Source organism: Manis javanica, chromosome 9 (assembly GCF_040802235.1).
Source record: "Manis javanica isolate MJ-LG chromosome 9, MJ_LKY, whole genome shotgun sequence".
In the NCBI taxonomy this organism is placed as follows: domain Eukaryota; kingdom Metazoa; phylum Chordata; class Mammalia; order Pholidota; family Manidae; genus Manis; species Manis javanica.
The window spans coordinates 27,702,713-27,725,804 of NC_133164.1; the positions used below are offsets into that span (position 1 = coordinate 27,702,713).

The following is a 23,092-nucleotide window of genomic DNA, read 5'->3' on the forward strand; positions in this document are numbered from 1 at the left end:
CAACTGCTCTTCCTTTCTTATGAGGGCGTGGGAGGTATTTATTAAAAACCACAATATGTTTCTCTCTCTACAGCTTACTTAAATTGTTTTAGTGAGATAGCAAACACATTTGCAAAATTAAGAGCCTCCATATAAAAAATTTACTATGGTATTTCTTTTATGCCAAGAACTAAATCCTAGGCATTAAGCTTTAGTTCAAAAGGAATATTTGTCTTTCTGAAAGGAGTATAGAATACAGTGAGATAACTAGTATAATTCCTCAACTCTACTGACATAGCAAAATAGGCCCAGCTTTATATATATTTATAGGCCTTTTCAGTGAGGGAGTCTTAAAGCTTTTATATGAAATGAATAGGCCCATAGAGAAATTGGACAATTTAGGTATTTTAAATACAAGATGTGAACAGGAATTTTAGTGGCTCTCATTCACCACGGTTCATTGACATTATGTCATGAGCAAGAGAAAGTCATTGGCTTATGCAATGAACCCATCATTGAATATCTTCAGTCTGGTTTCACTCATGAGGGCTCAGAATGTTAGCTGGAAAGCAATAGGCTTTATGGAGGTGGAAGGTCAAAAGTTCTTGATTAGTTTGGGATTTAGCATTTTAGTCATAGAATATTTGGTAAGCACCTAACGTGCTATGCACTATAAATAAAGAAATGATCGAGATGGGCCCAATCCCTACCCTTAAAAATCTTACAGTTGGAGAGAGAATTAAATAACAATTCCCTCTATGAGACAACTTCTAAGGGACGGGCAGGGCGGAGAGCTTGCAAGCGTTGAGAAGAAGCACTTAGTGCAGATGTGTAGGTTGAAGGCTTCCCAGAGCCAGAATGAGAGACCCCTAAACTGAGACCTAAAGGAGAATAGACGTGATCCATGAGAGAAGGAGGAAGGAAGAATGAGGAGTGTGCAGGTCAGAGGGATGTGGCTGGGGTTTGCTTATGAGTGGAGAGTAGTAGGAGATGGGGCAGGAGAGCTGTGGAGGTAGGATCAGGTGCGCTTTGGAAACCAGGTTGAGAAGTATGGCCATCACAGAAAGCCACTGAAGGATTTAGCTAGATGAGCAATGTGATCAGATTTGCATTTTAGGAAGATCATTCTACAGTGCAGCAAATGGATGAAAGGGCAGAAGGCAAGACTGGTGGCAGAGGGATCAGTTAGGAGACTGAAGAGTAGTCTAGACACAGTAAGTGGAGATGATGAAGGTCTCAGTTCCTAAGATAGAAGCATCCAAAGTGACCTATTGTTTATGGAGAATGAAGCACCGGACAGGGTCAAAGAGTCAAGGTTACCACCCTACCCCACACCCCAACCCCTTGCAGCTTTCTGTCTTGAGCAGAAATATGAGAAATACACAGTAGGAAGACTGGAAGGACCTCCTCTCTTGGAATACTAAAACTTGGATGTGTGTGCCTTAGTAAATACGAAGCCCTTAAGATGGTGGAAGTATAATACTGTGAATAGTAAGGAATATTTTTTTCTACTTCAGATGAAGGATGCCTTGTCTAACTGTAAAGGCCTCAAGTTCACTAGATGTTTTTCAATGTTCATTTGGGAGCAGCACTTTATAGGCTACAGGTAACTGAATATCTCTAATGTTGGTTCATGAAAATGTGAAAGTGTTAACGCCAAAAGCCATGCAGTTGCTCCCTAAATGAACATTCTGGGCACATCTGCATTTGTTCAGGTTGTTGGGTTCCTAGAAGGAGCTCAGGGACACCTGCTTAGATTCTGATCGATGACTGAAGTTTATTCCACCCCTAACTGTGAATTAAATATATAGCTGCTAGAAATGTCAGCAGTCACATTAAAAAGAACTGTGATGCACTGCTGTTGCGCTATTAAATGATCGGTGCTCATGTCACACTGAACTGGATGTAAAAGTGCCTTGTGGCTGTTATTCCTACCGGGAGGCTGTTTAAAATGCCCTCTCTCTTTACCCATTAAAATCAAGGGGGCAGCATAGATACATTATAGAAACAAGTGGATGAGCCAATGGGGAAAAAAAGTCACTTTTTTCCAACAGGCAACTTTCCTGTTTGTGCTGCACTAATACTGGAACATCCCAGCTATTACCATGAAATCTGGTGTAACTACAGAGAAGAGTCAGACATTGCTTAACTTTGTGGATCAAGCTGCCATCTGAAAGCAACATGATGGCCAATATTTTTCAATTTCCTTTTATAGTAACCCCATCTGTAGAAGGAAAATGTCTTTTTATAGATATTTTATTAGAAGTTGCTGAAATATGAACTATCTTTTTATAGAATTAGCCTCTTCTAATTAATAAAAGGCATAACTCTTGAGAAGATTATCATTGTCAGCATTTGCCAGAGGGAGGCGGGAAAGGGGAGGGATAGAAGGGGAAAGTGAAAGAGAGAGAATGACACTGTATGGAAGCAGCTGCTGAGGGAGGAATAGGCTACAGTAGCCACTGTTAACTTATTCCACATGTGTGCTTATTAAGTCTAACCACTTCCAACATGCTTGGGAACCTCCTAAAACTGTTACCAATAAAATTAAAAATCTGCCTCAACCCAAAGCACTCTGAGGAAATTGTTCTAATTAACAAAGAAATTTCCACACAATTATTAGGCAGGATTGACACCAAAAGTCTGCTGTTTTTTCAGCTATTAGAAAACTTCTATGAGACAAACACTTTCCTCCCTGTCATCAATAATTTTCTAGAATAAATGCATCTAATTGTAGTACTTTAACTGTGGGTGGAAGGGGGATTAGAAGGGAAGGGGCTGGGATATATGAAGGGAAGAAAGCAGAGGAGAGTCAGAGGTTTTTTAACCAGATTTTTGGATTTCTTCTAGGTAGTGACATCAGAAGGACTTGAGTTTAGATCCAGGATATGTTTTCTTTCTTGAGAAAGTTATTTTATATCTTTGAGCCAAGGTTTCCTCTTCTATAAAATAGGGCTTATGAATATATTTCTCATGGGGTAGTTGGAGGAATAAATTACTAGTCACACCATAGGTGCTCAATTAATACTACTAAGTAGCAATTGCTCTTCAACTGCCTTTGCACCTTCTTACTTCAGAGACCCCAATGCTCCAGGGATGAAATCGTATAAAGAGAAGAAACAAAAACAGGCACCAATGTAGAGAACAAAGAGCTAGGCAATGCGTGATTTACACTGTCTTCTTACTACCAGTCGGTTAAAGCATTTTCCATGGTAACTCATTTGCTTCATCCCAAAATATTAAGACTATGATTTCCAGCTATATATTTATTATGATAAAATTTCAGGTCAGCAGAACAGGTTGGTTTCTAATACAATGCACTTGGGTACATTATCTGTTACCCTATTATCTATTAATAAAATCCTATAGGTGAAAGATGTCACATAAAGATAGTGAATTTTCAGATATTTGCAGAACTCAACATGGAAGTTCAAGGTTAAAATATGCTGAATATTCTGTGAGCCCACACTAGCTGTGGGTCTGTTCATTTTGACGACTCTCTGAGGACTCTGAATATCCTTTCTGATGGTCTGCAAACATTTATATATAATAAACCACCAGTCTGGTTCAACCTCTCTGAAATATTTTTCTTCTTATTTAATTTCACTCATTTTTCTTTTCATTCCTGACCCTCTATTTCCTACAGACAACACACACTAAGTTGTTTTATTGCAAATAAAGTACAAAGCTGAATCCAAAATGGTGCGATTGATTCCAGAAGAATGCACCATGTTTTCTTGCTGACAGGGGATACAAGAGCAATAAATGTGTCCTCATTTGAGCACTGAAGAAAAATAAAAGGCTTCTTTATGAGAGAGAGAGAGAGAAAGAAAATCCCTAACATAGAGTATTGAGAACATGTCAAGATAGGCAAAGTCATTTACCTTTCAGTATTTCTGAAAGCTGAAGGTTTTACTTTAATAAGATTGTCTAAGCCTTGGCTGCTCAAAAAATAAAAAATAAGTTCAGATCAGGTTTTGGTTGTGCTAAATCAACCAAGAAACATCATAAATCTCCCCAGGGGCAACAGACAGATGAAAACATAAAATGACTGTTTATATTTGATTACCTCTGATTGCTTCTGATGACTGCAGGATTTACTTTGATGAGCTCAAGATCCTGGTTTCTTTAAATGGAAAAATTAAAGACTGCAGGTTAGTTATAAACTTCCTTTGGTAAGATCATTGAGGTCATAAAACTCAGTGAAATAATAGTGAAACAAAATATTCTTCCCGACCAAAGCACAAAAATTAATATAATTCTATTACCTTTGGTTGTTGGTGAGTGTTTCAGGATTCACTTTGATGAGCTTATGAAGATCTTCATTTCTTTAAATGGAAAAAAAATTTAAAGCAGCTTGGATTAGAGATAATACGGATTTAGGTTGGCTGGAATCGGAAGAAGGATTAGCTATTTTGTAGCATGAAACATATTGGTTTGGCATAGAACAGCCTTGAAACAAGTTTTCTAATCAACTCAGGTGAGGATGAATTATGATTGATTTGAGGGAAAATTACTCTTTATGTATTTTCTTGCCAGAGCATATCTACAATGGTCTGCCAGCTAAGTGTTCACAGCAAACATCTGGTATTAACAGCTTTCCACTCTGGAATGTTTTAACATTATGAAGATACAAACTGATTCTAATGTCCTTGCTATTTTTAAAATACTCACCAATTAATAATATTTTTTAAACAACAAGCTCTAAAATTGGTGTTCTCTTAAAACAAGGCTTGGCAAAGACATTTCTAGCAACCCATCAAAATTTTAGTTTCTTTCCTTTACTGTGACTTAAAAGCTGAATTAATCTCAGTTGTTCATGGTCCCATTAGTTACATACTCCGAGAACTGTCCACTTAATATGTGAAACCCTCCAGTTCTTTTCTCAGTCACAGAAGAGTATTTCCTTCTGCCTGGTTTGCTGTCAATCACTGCCTTAGGATAATACCTTGTTTGAAGGCCTAGAAAATAGTGACGTTCCAAAGTGTTCCTCTAAACCCCTTTTTAATATTTATGCAAAGACATACAAGACAGCCTGCCCTGGCAAGAAATCATAGGCCTGATAACATTCGCTTCCCCTTCCATCTTGGACGGCCAACTGCCTGCCTCTCCCACCCCCAACAGTCCTTTTTCCTTATATAAAAATAAAATGCATTTTACTCGTCAGAAAGATTGAAACAAGGCTAAGAACTGAGGTGGAGTCATTTAGAGGTTACTCCTCAGAAAGTTTTGAGAAAGGCCTGCGGTCCCCTCATCCAGCCCTAAACCCTCCCCCAGACTGTGCTTCCCGGCTCATGGCTTCACTGGCTTTCCTCTCTTCATTACTGGCCCGGGTTTATGTGGTAGACAGAAAGCCCCCATCTCAATGTGCACATTTGGAACTATCTTCACTAAGAGTAGTCACAATGAAAGATAATCAATTGGTGTCTACAAATATTATTAAAGGCATGATTAACGTATGAGAACTATCCAAGATAAAGTCTCCTTGTATAAATTGGTGCAAAATCTGTTATAATCCTGTGCCTGAAAGACAAGTCTTTATAGTGAGGTTAATTTCATCTATGAGAAGAAAAAATGCAAAGAATAAAACTTTGTAGATAATATGTTCAAAGACCATAACGTTTTAACATATATACAAGTGAATCCCAACACTTTTTAGTGTAACTATATATATTATTCATGTACCAGCATAATTTAGAATAAGCAGCATAGAAAGTGCAAACACAACCCTGAGAACTCACACTCATTAAGAAATAGGTTTTATATCACAGCCCAATATTCCCTCTTTTTAGACAGACACATACATGCACATAGTAAAACATAAATTCCATGAAATAATACACTTACTATATTAAAAAATTCTCATGTTTTCTAATCTATTTAACTCATCCTATTTAATTGGGAAACAGATGCTGATTGTCACTCAACTCACTAAATTAATTATAAGACCCTTTAATGGGTTTTGACACACAGTTTGAGAAATACTAGCTTAGAAAACATATAAATGTATGTTATATTCTGTCACTACACCTAAAAAGACAACACACTATCTAATAAACAGAGATCTCAGTAATAGTCCTGAATTGCCTTGATTGACAGCATCATGCAATTTGTCTCAATGAAGAATAACACATTTATAGACATTTTTTTCATATCCTGGAATCCCTGCAAACACAGGAACATTATATCTAAATGTTCTCCTATTCAAGTTACTACTTTCATTTATTTTTTTCAATTATTTAAAGATGTACTAAAGGGATGTATTAGAATATTTAGCTCTTATTACTTCCATGTAGTTAAGCACTTTAAAGTGCTTTGCAGTCATTTGCATATTTGTGCTATTGTCATCTATGCAGTAATCTTTCAAGTGACCCTGCAGAGCAGTGAAGGACACCTCCTGACTGTCCCATGGTAAGGGTAACAAACTGAGTTTTAGAGCCCCTGTTGTTTCCTAAAATGCTTAATCAACTTTCCTTTGGCTTAAGAGCTAAATCCTTGTGCTGCAGTTTTAAAGAACAGGGGTTGGGTTGGGAGTGAGAAGGACTCACAGAAGAGTCTGAGATACTTGCCCCTGGCCTCAGTCCTCTCATCCGTAAAATGCAACTGGATGGGATCATCTCTAAGGCTCTGCTCATCTCTAACATCTCTACTACTAGGACACGATGAATTTGAGTTTGACGGTGTGTCATGCTTATTAAATTAGCTATTCAATGTCTCCTTTTCTTTTTTAAATGCAACATACTGACAATACTTCCTATATTCAGCAAGTAGCATGTGAGTGTTCCAAAGTGTAATATACTAAATTGACAACCTATTATTGTCTTGGAGTAACATCTCTGTGCCCTCAGCACATAATTAGCTTTAATCTACAATAATTGCATGCTGTTAATAAGATTGAGTATGTCTACTGAATTCTCTTTTTGGCACCCATGGCCTATAATTATACCTAATGTGCAACTAAGGATACCTAGTTGTAAGCTTCAAACCCAGTAGGTGCTTAGTAATTATTCACTGCCTAACAGATCACAGGACTACTGTAAGTCTTCTACTAGTTTTCTCTGTGGCCCTGGTCAAATCACTTAACCTTTCTGATTCTTAATGTCCTCTTCTGTAAATTGAATAGGTTCTACTGAAACAGCAGTTTTGGATATTGTTTAAACTAATGGAGCTATGAGTTGTCTGAGGTTCATTCCTTCCATCTCCAAAATTTTGCAATATTTATGTGTACCAACTACATTAAAAAAGGGAAATCATGAAAACATTCTTCAAATATATACATATACATATATATATTATAGTAGTGTGTAATTATATACAAATTTTCATAACCAGAGACAAAAAGTAAATTCATTTTACAGATATTAAAAGAATTATCGAATTTTAGATCCATAACTTTGCTGAGGGCAACAACCCATTTAAGAAACAATTAACTTCACACAATTTCCACTGACTACCAGAAAACACATGTATTTTTTTCCCATATTCAAAAATGGGGAAATAGTATTGTTAGTGGTGAATCTACTGGAGTGTCTAGGTGTGTTTTATTTTTATACAACAATCATTAAGAAATTTTCACCAGGTCTAAAGACAAAGGCATCAACATCAATACTACAAACAAAATAAAACATAAACAGCACGTAAACTAGCGATATTCCTACCACAGCCACTCCCTTCAATTATTTTTATTTAAGGCTGAAAAAGTGAAGCCACCACCATACATTTTTTTCAGCTGCCCTCTTTCTTGCTAGGAACAAATAACATAGTTACATATCTGTTTCCCAGACACATATGAAAATTGTGATTATTTTTCAAGACATACTCAATTTGCCCACAGAATGATTAAAAGTCATTTATATTCATCTTGTATTCCTATTAGGGAGAAACAAAACAAATAAATAACAATCTCCTTACCCAGCCATGTTTTTGACAGCTTTGGGGCTTACATTAATAAGTTCAGCAAGACCTTCTTCACTGCTAAAACAAAATAATTAAATTCAGTTGGAAATTAGCACATTTTATGACTGGCGTTTTTTTCTTTTGTCACATGTGAAACATACAATGGGAACATAGATAAAAAGGTAAGTTTACTGAGTTTCTACCTTATAAAATTTAGAAATCCTCAAAATAAACCCCGTGAGGTAGATATTCCCCTTCCAAATAAAGAAACAGAACTTCATAGAAGTTGGGCACGCCCTGGGGCCAGGTATCTATGAAATGAATGATGGTGAACCAGGATTGAAATCATAGCAACTGGACCCAAACTTCTCCCTAAGTTCACAATAATTCCTTACATCCTCACAATGTTTTTCGTCAACATTATCACCACAATAATTCTGCTAAGTAAATTGAAATTACTCTGTCATACTTAACTTTTGGTTCAGTTTATAATGGGTCTTGATTTCTCAAGAGGACAGAATCATATTCAATCTTATGGCAAAAATACTCTAACCAAATATGAGAATATTATGCCACCAACTTCCTCACAAGTCATTTAAAAATTAATCTGGGTTTGTGAAAGAGTAGAAAGTCAACATTCTTTGGTTTGTTCAGTTTTACAAACTTATTATTATTTACTATAAATTTACAGTACAATCTAGTTGCACTATTATTATGTCAAACTGAATTTCCCATGTAGTAATTATACAAAATTAGCTTTAGTGTTATAATGAAATAAATTGAAGCAATAATAAAAGAAGAATCTATCTAGCATTATTACATACAAACAAATCAATTTGTTCTCTTTTTTTTTACTGTCCTTTCAAAATAATTAATCTTATTTTTTGGCAGAAATTGGAGACTTGCTTAGGAGCCTTCAATAATCTTAATAAGCCTAGTTTTGTTTGATGAGGGAATTGATTTGATGACATTGTCCAGGTTTTGGTTCCTACTAAAGTGTTATGTTGCAACAGCTGATAAATTCAATTAAAGCCAATAATAATTTGTACAACTTTCAACCTTAATATTGAGCTAAGTGAGTGTTGCTAATTTAAAACTTCATCATTACTTGAATTCTCTTTCTAGCCCTATGTAAAAGCATGTGGCTACAATCAGTTCATTTCTTACAGAACTATGTATGTGAGAATTAATTTAGTTTTATTCTGATTTCTTTCTAGATCACCTCAAATTTAAATTGATCTTAAACTCCTTATTTTCCACATTCTATTTGTAGAATTAACATTTAGAACATTTTTGGAGGTTGTAATGAACAAAAGAGAAATACGAAATTCATTACTTCCATGTGTTGCTTCCCTACCCTCCAAAATAAAACAAAATAAAAAAACCCTAGGATTTAAAAAAAATGTTATTTCCTGATTTTAAGATATGCAGGTAATATCATAATGTAGATATATAATATTGAAGCAATTTTAAGATATTAATCAAATCACTCAGAATCACACTTTGTACAATGCTAAGTCAGAACAAGCAATATATATATATTCTATATATATATTCTAAACACATGTGCAATCATAGCTCTAAAGGGACATATCTATTATCACACTGGGCTCTTATACCAACCCTAAAACCAAAAGGCTTGAGGAAGAAACCTAATTTGTATATCTTATTTTTGAAAAATATATTATATATATTAAAGAGAAAAAACCCCAGAAAGGTTTATATCACTTTCTATGACCTATAAACTAATTTAACCTATAAACCTATAAACTAATTTTATCATGTACATATCCTCCAATGTAAATGATTGCATTCTATTATATTGAACTATAAGAAATTGACATTTTGTGAGACAAAAACGGTGGAAGTCAGTAATCTCATAAGGTTCAACCTAAGAAGATAATTTATTTGACATCTTATTTAAATTAAACATGGAGTGATGGTATGGGGACAATGAAGAAAAAAGTAGTAATGGTAAAAGTGATGCCCACAGATAATATATCTAGTGAGTATTTGAGCACTAAGTGCTCTGTAAGCCTGATCTCATCTAGGTTTTCTACTATATCATGAAGAAGTTAACTCTTACAATCCCCACTTTACAGACAGAAAAACTAAGGCCTAAAGGGGATTAAATTATTTATCCAAGACTACACAGATAGTTTTTTCTGAACTCAGAAATTTTACTACCATGTGGAAGAGATGGATACATGGCCAAATACAATACACGGTAGCATGTGGGTGCTGAAATACAAGCTCAAATACCGTACAGGAAATGTCATATAATTAAGACCATCTTCACCTTTAGAAACTAAGTCATCATGGAAGAGGAACAGGGGATATTTGTATTTCACTAAATCTTAATCTGTAAGGTATTATATAGTCTCTGGATTCAGCATCTGATCCTCAGACAATGACAGTAATATTATGATGAACAAAATTTAAAGATAATTTAACATTAAATATTCCGATGAAAGAGCTATGAAATCTTTGGGTAACCATAGGTGAATGAAATGACATATGCAAAGGGTGGGGGGATGGTTGGCGGCAGCAGCTGCGTCTAGGAAGCACACCCCCACACTCAAAGTTGACCCTCCTCTCTCACCCACATGAAATACTATCTAGTCCAGGGGTCAGCAAACTCTGGTCCTCAAGCTAAATCCAGCCTGTAGTTTGGTTTTGTAAATAAAGCTTTATTGGAACACAGCTACAACGATTCATTTACAATGTACTGCCTGTGCCTGCTGGATGACTAGTTAAAACAGAGACTGTGTTGGCCCCCCCAAAACCTGAAATATCTACTATCTAGCCCTTAAAGCAAAAGTTGGTGACCCCAGATCTAGTCTAATTAACTACATGATAGCTACCTTCTGTAAAAATAGAGAGCATTTCTATATGCAAAATAAGATAGGAAATCTGTCAGAAAGAAGATATATACTTTGGTATCTTATGTATTTAACTCATATGCAAACTAGCATAACAATATCTGTGTATAGCTTCACGGCTTTGTCATGTCTCTATTTACTTAACGTGATGGGCCTCAGAGAAAACTTTCTCTCTATAAAGACAAATGTCATTCTTTGTATTCTTTGTTATTTTGACGAACTGAGTATAATTTTTGAAAATGACCTCCCAACTCCAGGGACTGTTTGAGTAGTAGACAGTAAGAGGAGAGGGAATAAATGATGGAGGATGAAGGAAGAACTTTCCTTCTTCATATGAAGACCTTCCTGTAGCCTGCTCAACTCCAAGGAGTTGTTTTGGTGTGATGTTTTAGCTCATGGCGAATCCCTTTTCATTCTGTGGAAATCCAAGCATGGAACAGAAGTTCCATACTGATATGAGATAATACAAGGAATTCTTTCTCTTCCACTGAAGCCCACAGCGAGGGAGCCCTGAGGAAGGACTTGCACACCAGGTTTCTGACACAGAGCTGTTAATTTTGGGAACTGTCAAAAGCTTTATCTATGGTGGGGGGGGGGACAATGAATTTTATCATGTTTTTTAAGTTGAATGGAAAGTAAGGGAGTGATAGAAGAGTTCCATAAACCTTACCCTTGGTTAGTTCTGCTTTTTTCAGGAGCCACTTTGATGAGGCTGTCAAAACTTTGACCCCTTTAAAACATGGAAGAAATGATCAGATCAGTGGTAAATACACATCATGTGGTTGCAAACTGAGAAACATTTTTATTATAAAAATATTTTATAAAATATTTACTAAAAGAGAGATCATCTCAAAAGGTTGGAGTTTTTCAGTTACTATGGACATACGTTTTACATTCTATATATTATATATGCTATATTATATACACTAGAACTGCATAGAAATAATACAATAACTAGTGGTTTTAGAGACAATTTATTATGTGCCAGGCACTGTTCTAAGTGGTTTACATATACAATTTAACCTTCACATCAGTCATTTGACATAGGAGGTATTATCATCCCAATTGCAAGAACAGAAAACCTGAGACACTGAGGGATTAAGTTTTCCCACATGGTTAGTAGTGGAAGGGCTGGAATGTAAAGCAACGTAATCTAACTTCATGATGCATGCACTTTCCGTGACCCCATCTTCTTGGAACTTAGCAACTTAGCTTTGCAAGACACCAGTCAGCACCTGGTCCAGTTTTCTCACTTGGAGGATAAGCAAACTAAAAAAGGGGAAGTGACCCGCTGTATTTTGCAGTTAGTGAAGGCACAGCCAGGCCCAGACCCATACCTACAGGCTCCTGTCTAGTTGTCCTTCCCCTCTCCTGCGCCATCCTCTGGTTAAGACAGATAAGCAAGTCAACAAATTAAGTGCCTATCCTGGGAAAACAACTGTGTATTTAATTAATTATTTAATTAAATAATGGGTACTTCCATTATATTAGAACTCAGTTGACTGAAATTTAGATAGGAGGTTGCAGAGGTCACATGGCTTTTCTCAAACTATCATTGAGTTCAGTGTCAGTCTGCAGAAACGATCATTTCAGTATGTGTTTAAGCATTTATTAGTGTGACACAATTAAAAGAACGACATGTTAACTCTTACCTGTGCCCGTTTTTTTCTGTTTTTGGATCCACTTTGATGAGGCTATCAAGGTTGTTGGAACTTTAAACGAAAAAGAAAATAAAACACAAGTAAAAATGGAATTAAGTCAAGTATTTATTTAAAGCATATATGCACTCAAGATGAATTTTACTATTAAGTTTTGATAAGAATGAATACTAGTCTATGCTGTTCATTTAAAAGAGAAAAAATTTTGACCTCTATTCAAATCATTGGTATGTTGGCTCAGTTTCCCATTTACCCTTGAAACAAAACCATAAAACTAGGGCAAGATAGAGTTTTAAAAAAACAATTCAGGAACTATGTGATGATTTGCCAAAAATTCTCACCTGGCCCCTCTAAGTATTACATCTATAGCTATAACTAAACTATATTTTGTTTATAATTTCCATTTGAAGTGACTTTTTGCCTTACAGCGATTTTATACCCATTAATTGACTTGATTCTTACAACAATCAAGGAACAAAGATGGAACAGACATTATAATTTTCATTTTACAACTAAAGCAGGCTCAGCAACAAGTGTCAAGTGTTCAAGGGACTTGCTCAAAGGCACCCAGCTGGGAAGTAGTAGAGTTCAGACTTCCTGATTCCCATCTAAAGATATTTCAATACAGCTTTCCTGATAGAGTACCACAAATTGATGTAGACAGGGAAGGAAGAAAGATAAGATATATTTACCCTGGGTTACTTCTGTTTACTTTAGGGGTCATTTTGATGAGATTGTCAAGGCTGTGGCCCCTGTAAAACATTGAAAAAATGGTACGATTAATGATAAATTAACATCAAGTGGATAAAACAATTAAAACTCAGAAACAATATAAACAGTTACTGAGATGATGCCCAAAAGTTGAAGATTATTAATGGCGACTGTGTAGAGGGATTTATACATCTCTGAAACTCATTGAGATTTAGCATGACAATATTTTAAATTTTGGAGCCAGAAGGCCAGTAGCAAAGACTGTACTAGGACTCCGTCTTTGTTAGGATTCACTTAACGCAATGCTCTTAACCTTTGCCGGGTCAACTAAACATTTCGTAATTGTCTATATACACAACTGGAATATTCCAGAAGGCACATCCTCTTACTACAAACCTCTACTATGTGGGGCTTTAAAATCAGCCTTGCAGAATCTATATTTGTAAAATTGACATTTATTAGCAGGTTTCTATTCACAACACTGGATTAAGATTAATATACAAATTTCTTAAACTCCATGATATACAACCTGGTATCTGCTTCTGGTACTTATAACTATATGTGAATACTATAAATTTGGACTAGTTGTGTTGACAACAAACTATACTAAGGTTAAAAACTATAGAGTTCTGAAATGTAAGACACATTTAACATAATATAAAACTGCATGTAGTCACTGAAAACACATCAGTACTTTGTTACCCTTTAGGATATCCTGCTTCTGATCTTAGTGGAATTTTCCTTTTCTTATGGCATCTACATGTGTTTTTCACATATGGAGCACAAGCCAGTGCTCCTCTGATCTACAGAGGATGCCACATGGGTGAAGAGCATCCACATAAGGCACTTTCATGCCCTATTTCTCCATGCTCTGTGGCCTTCCTAAGATCATATCATAAAGACTCTGAGGTTGTGTCTATTCAACATCAAAGTTACAGATACTTGGAAGCAACCAGATGTTGACTCAAGTTTTTACCAGATGTCAGAGAATGTGTATAACCAGGCCAAAAGCAGCCAAAAAATATTTGGAACTTTCTCATGTAAATAATGGAACAATTAAGCCAACAGAAACAACCATTCTTCTTCAGAATATACTTTCTTGATTTTTTTTAACGTGTAGATTTTTGCCTAAGTGAAGTATGTGATATTTGAATGCTAGAGACTGAGAAAAAAATCCCAGATTTGACTATTCAAAAAATAACACAACAGAAAACACTGTAATTTCTCCCTTGTAATGTTTGTGTTGGTTGTGGAGCTAGCTTTGATTATATTGTTAAGAACTTGATCTCCCTACACCTGTTAAATAAAGCCATATAATTGGAAAGTTATTTAAATCTCAAAGTTCATAAAGAGTGTGTGCTAATTAATGTAGTAATGTAAAAATAACACTTAGAGTTAGACTGGGTGAATCCATACCTCACAGTATTTTCAGTATTTATTCATTCTTTCAATCCACAAATAGTCATGGAAAGCCTACTCTGGGCCCCATGTTCTGGAACAGCTATGAACAACACAGAAATAGGCTTAACCTCCATGAAGCTTTTACTCTAAGTTGGGGAGAGGGGAGCAGCATGCAATCAAACACATAAATGAATGTCACAATTACAGATGACAATAAGTGATTTAAAGACAATAAAAAGAGTAGTTGGTGCCTGTGGTGCTAGGGTTAGAGGAGGGGATGGTGACTTAGTTATAGTCCATGGTCAGAAACAACCTCTTCAAGGTGACAAAATGGGGGTAGAGTATTCCTAAAGTGGGAACAGCATCTGCAGAAGTCTAAAAGCAGGAATTATCCTAGAATAGAAAATGGATCAATTGACTGGACTTTGTTGAACAATTAAAAGACCAGCATTAAAGGTTAAAATTTTATTCTACCTGAAATGAAAGAACATTGAAGGTTTTTAATGAGGGAACATGATTTGATTTTGCTTTTAAAAGATACAAAACTTAATACCTTAATTATGTGTAGAGAAAGAAGATGACAACTTAAAGCTCCCAGGAAACATACACACACAAATGATGTAAACACACACACACACACACACACACACACACACACACACACACACACACACACAGAGTAATGCTTCTATACACATGCACACAAGAGTGCACATATATACATCTGTGTATGTACGTACTCATATACATGCAAAATCACACAGATATACTTACACAAGTATTCATGTATGCACATGCATGTGTATGCATGTATGCAACCACACACATACATTTGCACAGGCACACCCATACATATTCATATATTCATGTACATATAAGCATACACATAGAAATACACGTGCTTATATGCAAATACACACATGTGCATGTAAGCAAGCACATACATACCACACATACCAACATACAAAAAACAATAGATGATAACTCTAAATACTCTAAAAAAAATTTAAAGGAAAATATGGATTTTTCGTAAAGAGTCTAAGTAAATTTGTTATTTGAACAGTATCTAAATCATTAAGAAAACATAATTCACTCAGATCTTTATTATTGCTAACAATTACTTGAACTTTCTAGGTCCCAGGCATAATAGTATTATGACCTCTATTTTGGAGATGAGTAAATTGAAGCACAAGGACACAGCTAGCAATGACAGAGCCAGGATTTGAGCCCAGGTCTTCTGGACCCCCTGCTCACATTCACTACCTCAGGTTCCCCCCTGAACCACCAGGTAGCCAAGGAAGTCAGGACTCTTTTCCTCATCTACTAGTTGCAAACCTGTACAAGTCTCTAACCCACTGGGTCTTTGGGTCTCCAACCGTGTCATGCTGCTGAGAAAAGGACATCCGAACAGTGTGCACACCAGCTTTTCAGCTAGCCAACCCCTTGCCATGTGACTGGCCTGCAGGCACCAGTGACACATTTTAGAATCAACTAATAATATCATGTACTGAGTTAAATGAATGGAAAGGAGTTCAAAGGAAACCACATGGATTATTTGGTACACTGCTTTCAGCAACGTGCCAACAAGTTCAGTTTTGAATATATTCCATCTGCTTTTTAAAAAATATAAAGCAAGAGGACATAAGCTTTCCAGATTTACTTGACAGTTCATGGGTAGAACTCTTTCAGTGCAGTACTCTTTGTTAAGCTCTTCATCTTTGAACACACACTACACTACATACACATACAAATGCAATATACAATTACACAAGTACACACAGTTCATACATAAACACATCTACACATACCCACACATACTATTTATGCATCCACATACATAAGTTTTAATATATATGCACATTACTTATATGTACACACACATACATTTATATACACACACTTCTTGCACATACACACATATACTTATATATACACACATTGTGATGGTTAATTTCATGTGTTAACTTGATTGGGCCACAGAGTGTCCAGATATTTGGCCAAAGATTATTCTGGGCATGTCTGTGAAGGTGTTATGGCTTTAAAATTTGACTCTGTAGACTAAGCAAATCACATGGTCCTCCCTGGCATGGTGGGCCACGTCCAATCAGTTGAAAACCTGAATAGAACAAAAAGCCTGAATAAGAAGGGATTTTGCCTACCTGACTACTTGACTTAAGACATCGATATTCTCCTGCTTTTGGACTGGAACTTAAACCATCAGCTTTCCTGGTTCACAGGCATTCAGACTTGGGCTGGACCTACACGATTGGTTCTGCAAGGTCCCAACCTGCCAGCTACAGCTCTTGGGACTTAGCCTCCATGAGGGCATGAGTCAATTCCTTATAAAATGAATCTCTCTCTCTATAGATAGATAGATAGATAGACAGACAGATATACTTATATATGTGTATGTATGTATCTATATATCTATACACCTCTCTCTCTAGGAGGTAGATATATATAGATATATAGATATATACATACATACCTCTCTCTCTCTCTCTCTCTATATATATATATATACACATACATATATATACACACATACACACACACACATACACACACACACGTATACACATCCCATTGTTTCTGTTTCTCTGGAGAACCTAATTAATACACACATACATTTATACCCACACATTTATATATGTACACTACTTACATACTTATATGTACACAAATACATATATACATACACACGCTATTTACATATGCACACATATATACACTTATACACACACATACACACACACACACACACATATATATATATATATACACAAAGAAAGAAATTTAGCTCAATAGAGAAGGTCAGTCAAATTCCCATTTAATTTCTCAAAATCTATTGATAGCAAACTTCACCCAAAAATAAAATGCAGGAGATCATTTCTGTGTATCACTTATATACAACTATTTAATATGATGTGTTCAGGGAAAAGAGAGTTCAGTTTTGGTTTGAATTTCAGTTTCTTCTGAATATAAGCACTCACAATTCCAATCTGCTTATAAATGCCAAAGGGAAGAAAAAGCTTCACATGTCTTACCTCTTGATACTTGTATTTGTTTCAGGATTCACTTTGGTAAGTCCATTGGGGTCTTGTTTTCTTTGAATAAGGAAGTGAGGTTTATTGAATGTCATTAAAATAAAGCAAAATGGACAGTGATTGGAAAAATTAAGTGGTAAATAAACACGTTCTCTGTCAATGTTAACTTTTAAAGCTCCAAATGAAAATGAAAATTCTCTTACATCTTCAGCTGAACATCCTTTACGGTTCCTTATTTGTTAACAAGAAATATATGACTTATTTGCTATGTTCTCAAAAATGAATAAATGTAAAACTTGTTAGTCAACAAAAGTCAGTTTTGCACTCAGAAAAATTTTCTTACAATACCCCGAATGGACGGCACTGAAGTAATATGTTTGATTAAGTCCTCTACTGAATCTAGACAGAATATAAGTTTTTACTTAACAAATCATATATTGTTTCCTGTTTTGTTTTTAATAATAATATTAATAGTACTACTAACTTAACAGTATTAAAAATAAAAAGCATATATATGTCTTTATATAAATTCAACTATTCCCCCAAAATAAGCCTTTTAAAATATAACTAGATTATCATGAATACAAGGAGCAAGAGAAAACACCTTGCATAATAGGAAAATAAATGAATTAATGACTCACTTCTCAAGGAGATACATGCCACCCCACTAAAATTGTTGAGTAATATCAAAGAGGCATAAGCTGAACTCAGAGGGACAATAGAGGATGACAGAGATGTTGTGATTGTGTACTGATGCCATATCCATGTAGCCCTGAAGAAGAGAAAAAGTGATGGGGTGTCCTCACTCCTGGGAAATGGACCTCCACCTGGGCTACCTCCTGGGACCACCATCCTTAGAGAACTGGATTTACAAGAGTTTCAGTCAAGCCTCCCTCTGAGCTGTATTTGTCACTTTGGAGATGTATCTTGAAAATGCTGTCAAGACTATGTTTTCTTCTCTGTGACTATGAACCTATTTCTGTTTTGTTTGTTCATTTGTTTTGGCTTTTTGATTCCACATGTAAGTGAAATAATATGGTATTTGTCTTTCTCTGTCTGACTTATTTCACTTAGCATAATACCTTTTAGGTCTATCCATGTAGTCACAAATGGCCCAGATTTCGTTCTTTTTTAAGGCTGAGTAAGGAAGGAAGTTCGGGGGATGGGTGAAATAGGTGAATGAGGAAAAAATTAGTGAGAATGTTTGCTATCTTGATCTGGGAGATGGTTACATGAGTGTGGACATCTGTCAAAATTCATCAAGCTGTATGCTAAGATTTGTGCATTTTATTGGCTGTATATCAATATAAAAATCTTTTTTAAAAAGCAATGCTTTCTTTAGACATAAAGAAACTCAGTTCAGCACAAAATCTCAATCACAATATAAATTAGTCACAGCGATGAAAGTACAGCATAAAAATAGTCAGTAATTCTATAACATCATCCTCTGTTGACAGAGAGTAACTACACTAGGGTGAGCACTTAATAATGTAGATAACTGTCAGATCACTATGCTGTATACTTGAAACCAATATATCATATATGAACTTATACGTCAATTAAGAAAAAGAAACTCAATTCAGAAACATCCCTAAAAATAAATCAAAGCCCAAAATCTAGAAGAATAGACAACTTATTATTAACTGGGACAATTCTTCAAAATTAAGCAATTTTATTGGGAGCAAGGAGGAAAGATCACATGGCCCACCATTGTGGTCTAATACCATGTTAATAGAATATGGTTACAAAGTTAAAATGACAGATTCTATTATCAGAGATATCAGACTTAAAGAGACTAGGAAGTCTTGCCAAGTGGTATTTTCACTTCCTTTGGAATTCACTTGGATAATGTTATCAAAGTCGTCACCTCTTTAAAAAAAAACATTTAGATCAGTTTCAAAGTATTCCCATATAAACATAAACATTTCATATTACTGATAATTCATTTAAGCTTTTGGAGGAAATTATTCTAGTGGTATTAAATTAATTTTTATCATTAAGATTGTCTACCAGTAATATTGTTAAATATATCTCTGAAATGTTATTGGACTCTATGGAAATGTAAGGTTAGACAGAATATACTGTAGACTTTCCAAAGTTAAAATCAGGGCAGCTGGGATCCCACACAAAAGACAGAAGACAGACTCAAAGATGTGACCCTCTCAATATCCTTAAGAAGATCACAAAATCAATCTGGGAGAAAATAACTGAGATTCAGAAACGTCATAGCAGTTCTCAGCCTCTGCTAGTTTTATCTGTCCTGGCATTCTTTTTGATACTCATTTCAAGACCTTGGCTTCTTTAGAAAAAAAAACATGAAAACCTCCTGTCAGTTTGGTTACATTCAATTTTTTCTGAAATTGGTACAAACAAGAATGTCACAAAAAGGGTGTCAGATGGTTCCAGGCCAAATGATCAGAAAAGATTCTGATGTAATTATTCTTAGCTTATCTTTACTAATTTCCACAGTAGTACTTGGTGTAAATCATTTTAGAAAAGCTTCCTAACATAACCTCTTACTTTATGATTTTGTCCTTTATATTTTTGAATTTAAATTTAAAGTTTGGCTCATTTTTAAATCATTTAAGAGAATACAGAAAAAGAGATGATACAGAAGGTTTTCCTGAACTTATTTCAATGCAACTCAACATGTAGCCCTATGGACATAGCATCGTCATATCCCATTGCCTACTAACTCTGATAGGTCTAAAAGTGCAACAGCTCATCTGTGACATAGGAAAGCATAACTCTCTCATTTCTCATGCGGTGAAAAAGAGAGCCCCATCACGTCTCATTTTTGTCAGCCCTTTGATTAACTTTAATAAGACTTCTGAGGCCCTGGTTTCTTTATAACATTGGAGGGGTGGAGATAAGAAGTAACAGAAAGAGAGCATGATTCAGTCTCTTATGACAACAGCTGATTTCTTATAACTTGAGTAAGATGTTATCAGTACCAAAAAGCACCAGGAGTTCTTGGACACATTTAATTCAAGGGGTTCTTCTCATGCAAAATGCTGAAGAGATATGCTAACTAATCTAATAATAAGTTCCCAACCATTACTCAAGTTACAATTAAATCAATTTAAAAGCAGAAGTTCCCTCCAGGTCTCAGCTTTTGCTTTGGCCTTGGAGGGTGAGTTGGTGAGAAACTAAATTTAACACATTTGTTGATATATTGTTTTCTTTAAGCATGAAAATCATTTACTTCTGGGGTGTAAATCAGAAGATCAACATTTTAAATATAAACACTTTGGAGATTTAGACATGTCATTTTCAGTAAAAAGTTCCAGGTTCTGAAGTATTCTTAGAAAAGTAGAAATGACTCTATGATGGCTCCATTTCTTTATGTAAGTTGATCACAACCAGTACAACTTTTACGTGTCAGTAGCTTAAAAGTATTAGGGAATATTAACAATAGCAAAGCTAGTCTCTCTCAGTTGTGCGGGTGTTTCCCTTTTCCATTTTTATCTGTCTGATTTCACTGTGATAAAACTATTGATTGACATTTTAGCTTCTTTCCATATTAGAAAACATGGAAGGAGAGAAGATGGAAGGTAAAGGAACCATGGACTCTCTACTCTGCTGATATTGGTCATTCCTGCATCAAAACCCAGTCACTACCAAGTTAGCTCATGTTATAAATCACTTATTTCCCTTGCTTTTTAGTCCACAGAATGATTTACTTGAGATGTTTATCCTGTTTTTGCTATTTTTTGCCACTTTGATGGACCTGTCTGGACTTAATTTTTAAAAGATCTGAAATGTCACCTTTTCCTATAAAACTAATAGAAGCACTCAGAGAATTGACTATTTTCTCACTTTGTCAAAAATTCACCTGTAATAATGCCTCCACATTTACATTATGATAATATATTGTTCATAAGCATTCAATGTCTGTGGGATTATTATTACCAACACTTTTCATCATATAGAAAAATATGTTGTGTTCCACATCAGAGAAAGTTGAGAATGAGTCTGCCAAGGGTGACTTGGAAAGTTGGAAGTCATACTGTGTACAGGCTGGCGCTGATAAATGAATTTTCAAGATAACCAAGACAATAGAAATAATTATCATGTTAGAGAGGAAAGTTTAATGACTAAGCAAATACAGGTAAACAATAGAGATCTCATAAATCATTACTTTTTGTCATTCTTGACTATTCTGGGATTTTCTTTAATGAAATGGTCAAGAGTTTGGTTTCATCAACAGGAAAATAGTATCAGTAACAGAAGTCAATTTTTTAGTACCTCAATAAAACTATAAGTTAACCTCTTAAATGCTATCAGTTTAGTTTTACTAATCATTTGTTAACCCTTTTTATGGTACAAAATAAATAACACCATGGCTCTTGTCATTGTGATACATACAAATACATCTCAGATATACATATGAAGTGACTCAACCAAGACTCCCCAACTGATAAGGGCCTTACTAAACTATGAAGACTTCAGTGGTGAGAGGCATGCTCCCAGCATCAAAATGTCTTAGAGTAAATATATATAGTTTATACACCAGCCTATTGTCCACTACTGGTAACAGTCAGTTAGATTTCTTTCATTTTTAGATATAAAAGGGAAGTTGGAGATCATCAAGGTCATATCCTTTATTTTATGGGATGAGGAAACAGCAGCCCCTAGAGGTTAAGTTACTTGCCCAGAGTCACCCAGATTGATGCTGGTGGTGAGCCAGCACCAAGATCTCTACCCATCTCCCGCCCCTGCTGGGGCCTATTGCACCAGCCTGCCTGACCCCTGTTCTGAGCAGGAGGAGGAAATGGCATACAGTCTAGGACACAGCCAAAGAGGCCTATAAAAGTGTCAGTCAGATCTTACCCTTTGCCTTCTTTGACTGTCCAAGTATTCATAAAAATGAGATTTTCAAGGCTTCTGGCTCTGTCAACACAAAGAAATTCAAATAAAAGACTACATGTTGAAATAAAATTGGGTGGTATCTTTAAAGGTCAGATATAATAAACATTCCTCATGAATTGCTCATTTACTCTTACTGAATGGAAGAGCAGAAATCCTGAGCAATTATGTCTGAACTAAATGCACAATACTGAGAGCGCTACCCCATCTGCTAGTACATTTCCATGCCAGAGGATACATCTCCCTTCCAGCTAATGTCTGAAAGAATAAGACAAGCAATCTGGAGGACATTTTCAGGTTAGAGACAGATGAACTTACCTTTTCTCTGTTTGCTCTGCTTTAGGATTTGCTCTGAAGAGACCATCAAGACCTTGATTTCTTTAAATGTATTGAAAAAAACCTTGTCAGTGATAATAACAGTTACTTAACTCTGTAGAAACATAGACCAGTTTACATCTAAAACAGGAAATAGAAGCTGGTTAGGAAAGATGACCCACACTTCTTGAAATTGCTTTATGTCAAACAGGTGTTTTCATAGGCTCAAAATTTAAATTGCAGTAGATCTTGAAATAAAATAGAAGATGCAACCCAGGGATCCACAGATGTGGTGTTTGGATTCATGGAGTGTTTTTGTTTTTAATGTGAACCA

The 23,092-nt window shown here is 35.5% G+C and overlaps 1 protein-coding gene across 8 annotated transcripts in view; it reads right to left on the minus strand.

Annotated features, from left to right (window-relative positions):
* SCEL (sciellin) overlaps positions 1-23,092 on the minus strand; it is a 93,380-nt gene that overhangs the window by 19,533 nt on the left and 50,755 nt on the right. For 6 of the 8 annotated variants that reach the window (XM_073212473.1, XM_073212472.1, XM_073212471.1 and 3 more), the window contains 9 exons: positions 22,762-22,821; positions 22,408-22,467; positions 17,575-17,634; positions 13,108-13,167; positions 12,410-12,469; positions 11,428-11,487; positions 7,891-7,953; positions 4,248-4,307; positions 4,049-4,105 (listed from right to left, as the gene is read on the minus strand). In XM_073212473.1, coding sequence (XP_073068574.1) covers positions 4,049-4,105; positions 4,248-4,307; positions 7,891-7,953; positions 11,428-11,487; positions 12,410-12,469; positions 13,108-13,167; positions 17,575-17,634; positions 22,408-22,467; positions 22,762-22,821 — 540 coding nt within the window. The remainder of the gene's footprint in view (positions 1-4,048; positions 4,106-4,247; positions 4,308-7,890; positions 7,954-11,427; positions 11,488-12,409; positions 12,470-13,107; positions 13,168-17,574; positions 17,635-22,407; positions 22,468-22,761; positions 22,822-23,092) is intronic. The other 2 variants (XM_073212466.1, XM_073212469.1) reach the window with 2 other exon arrangements.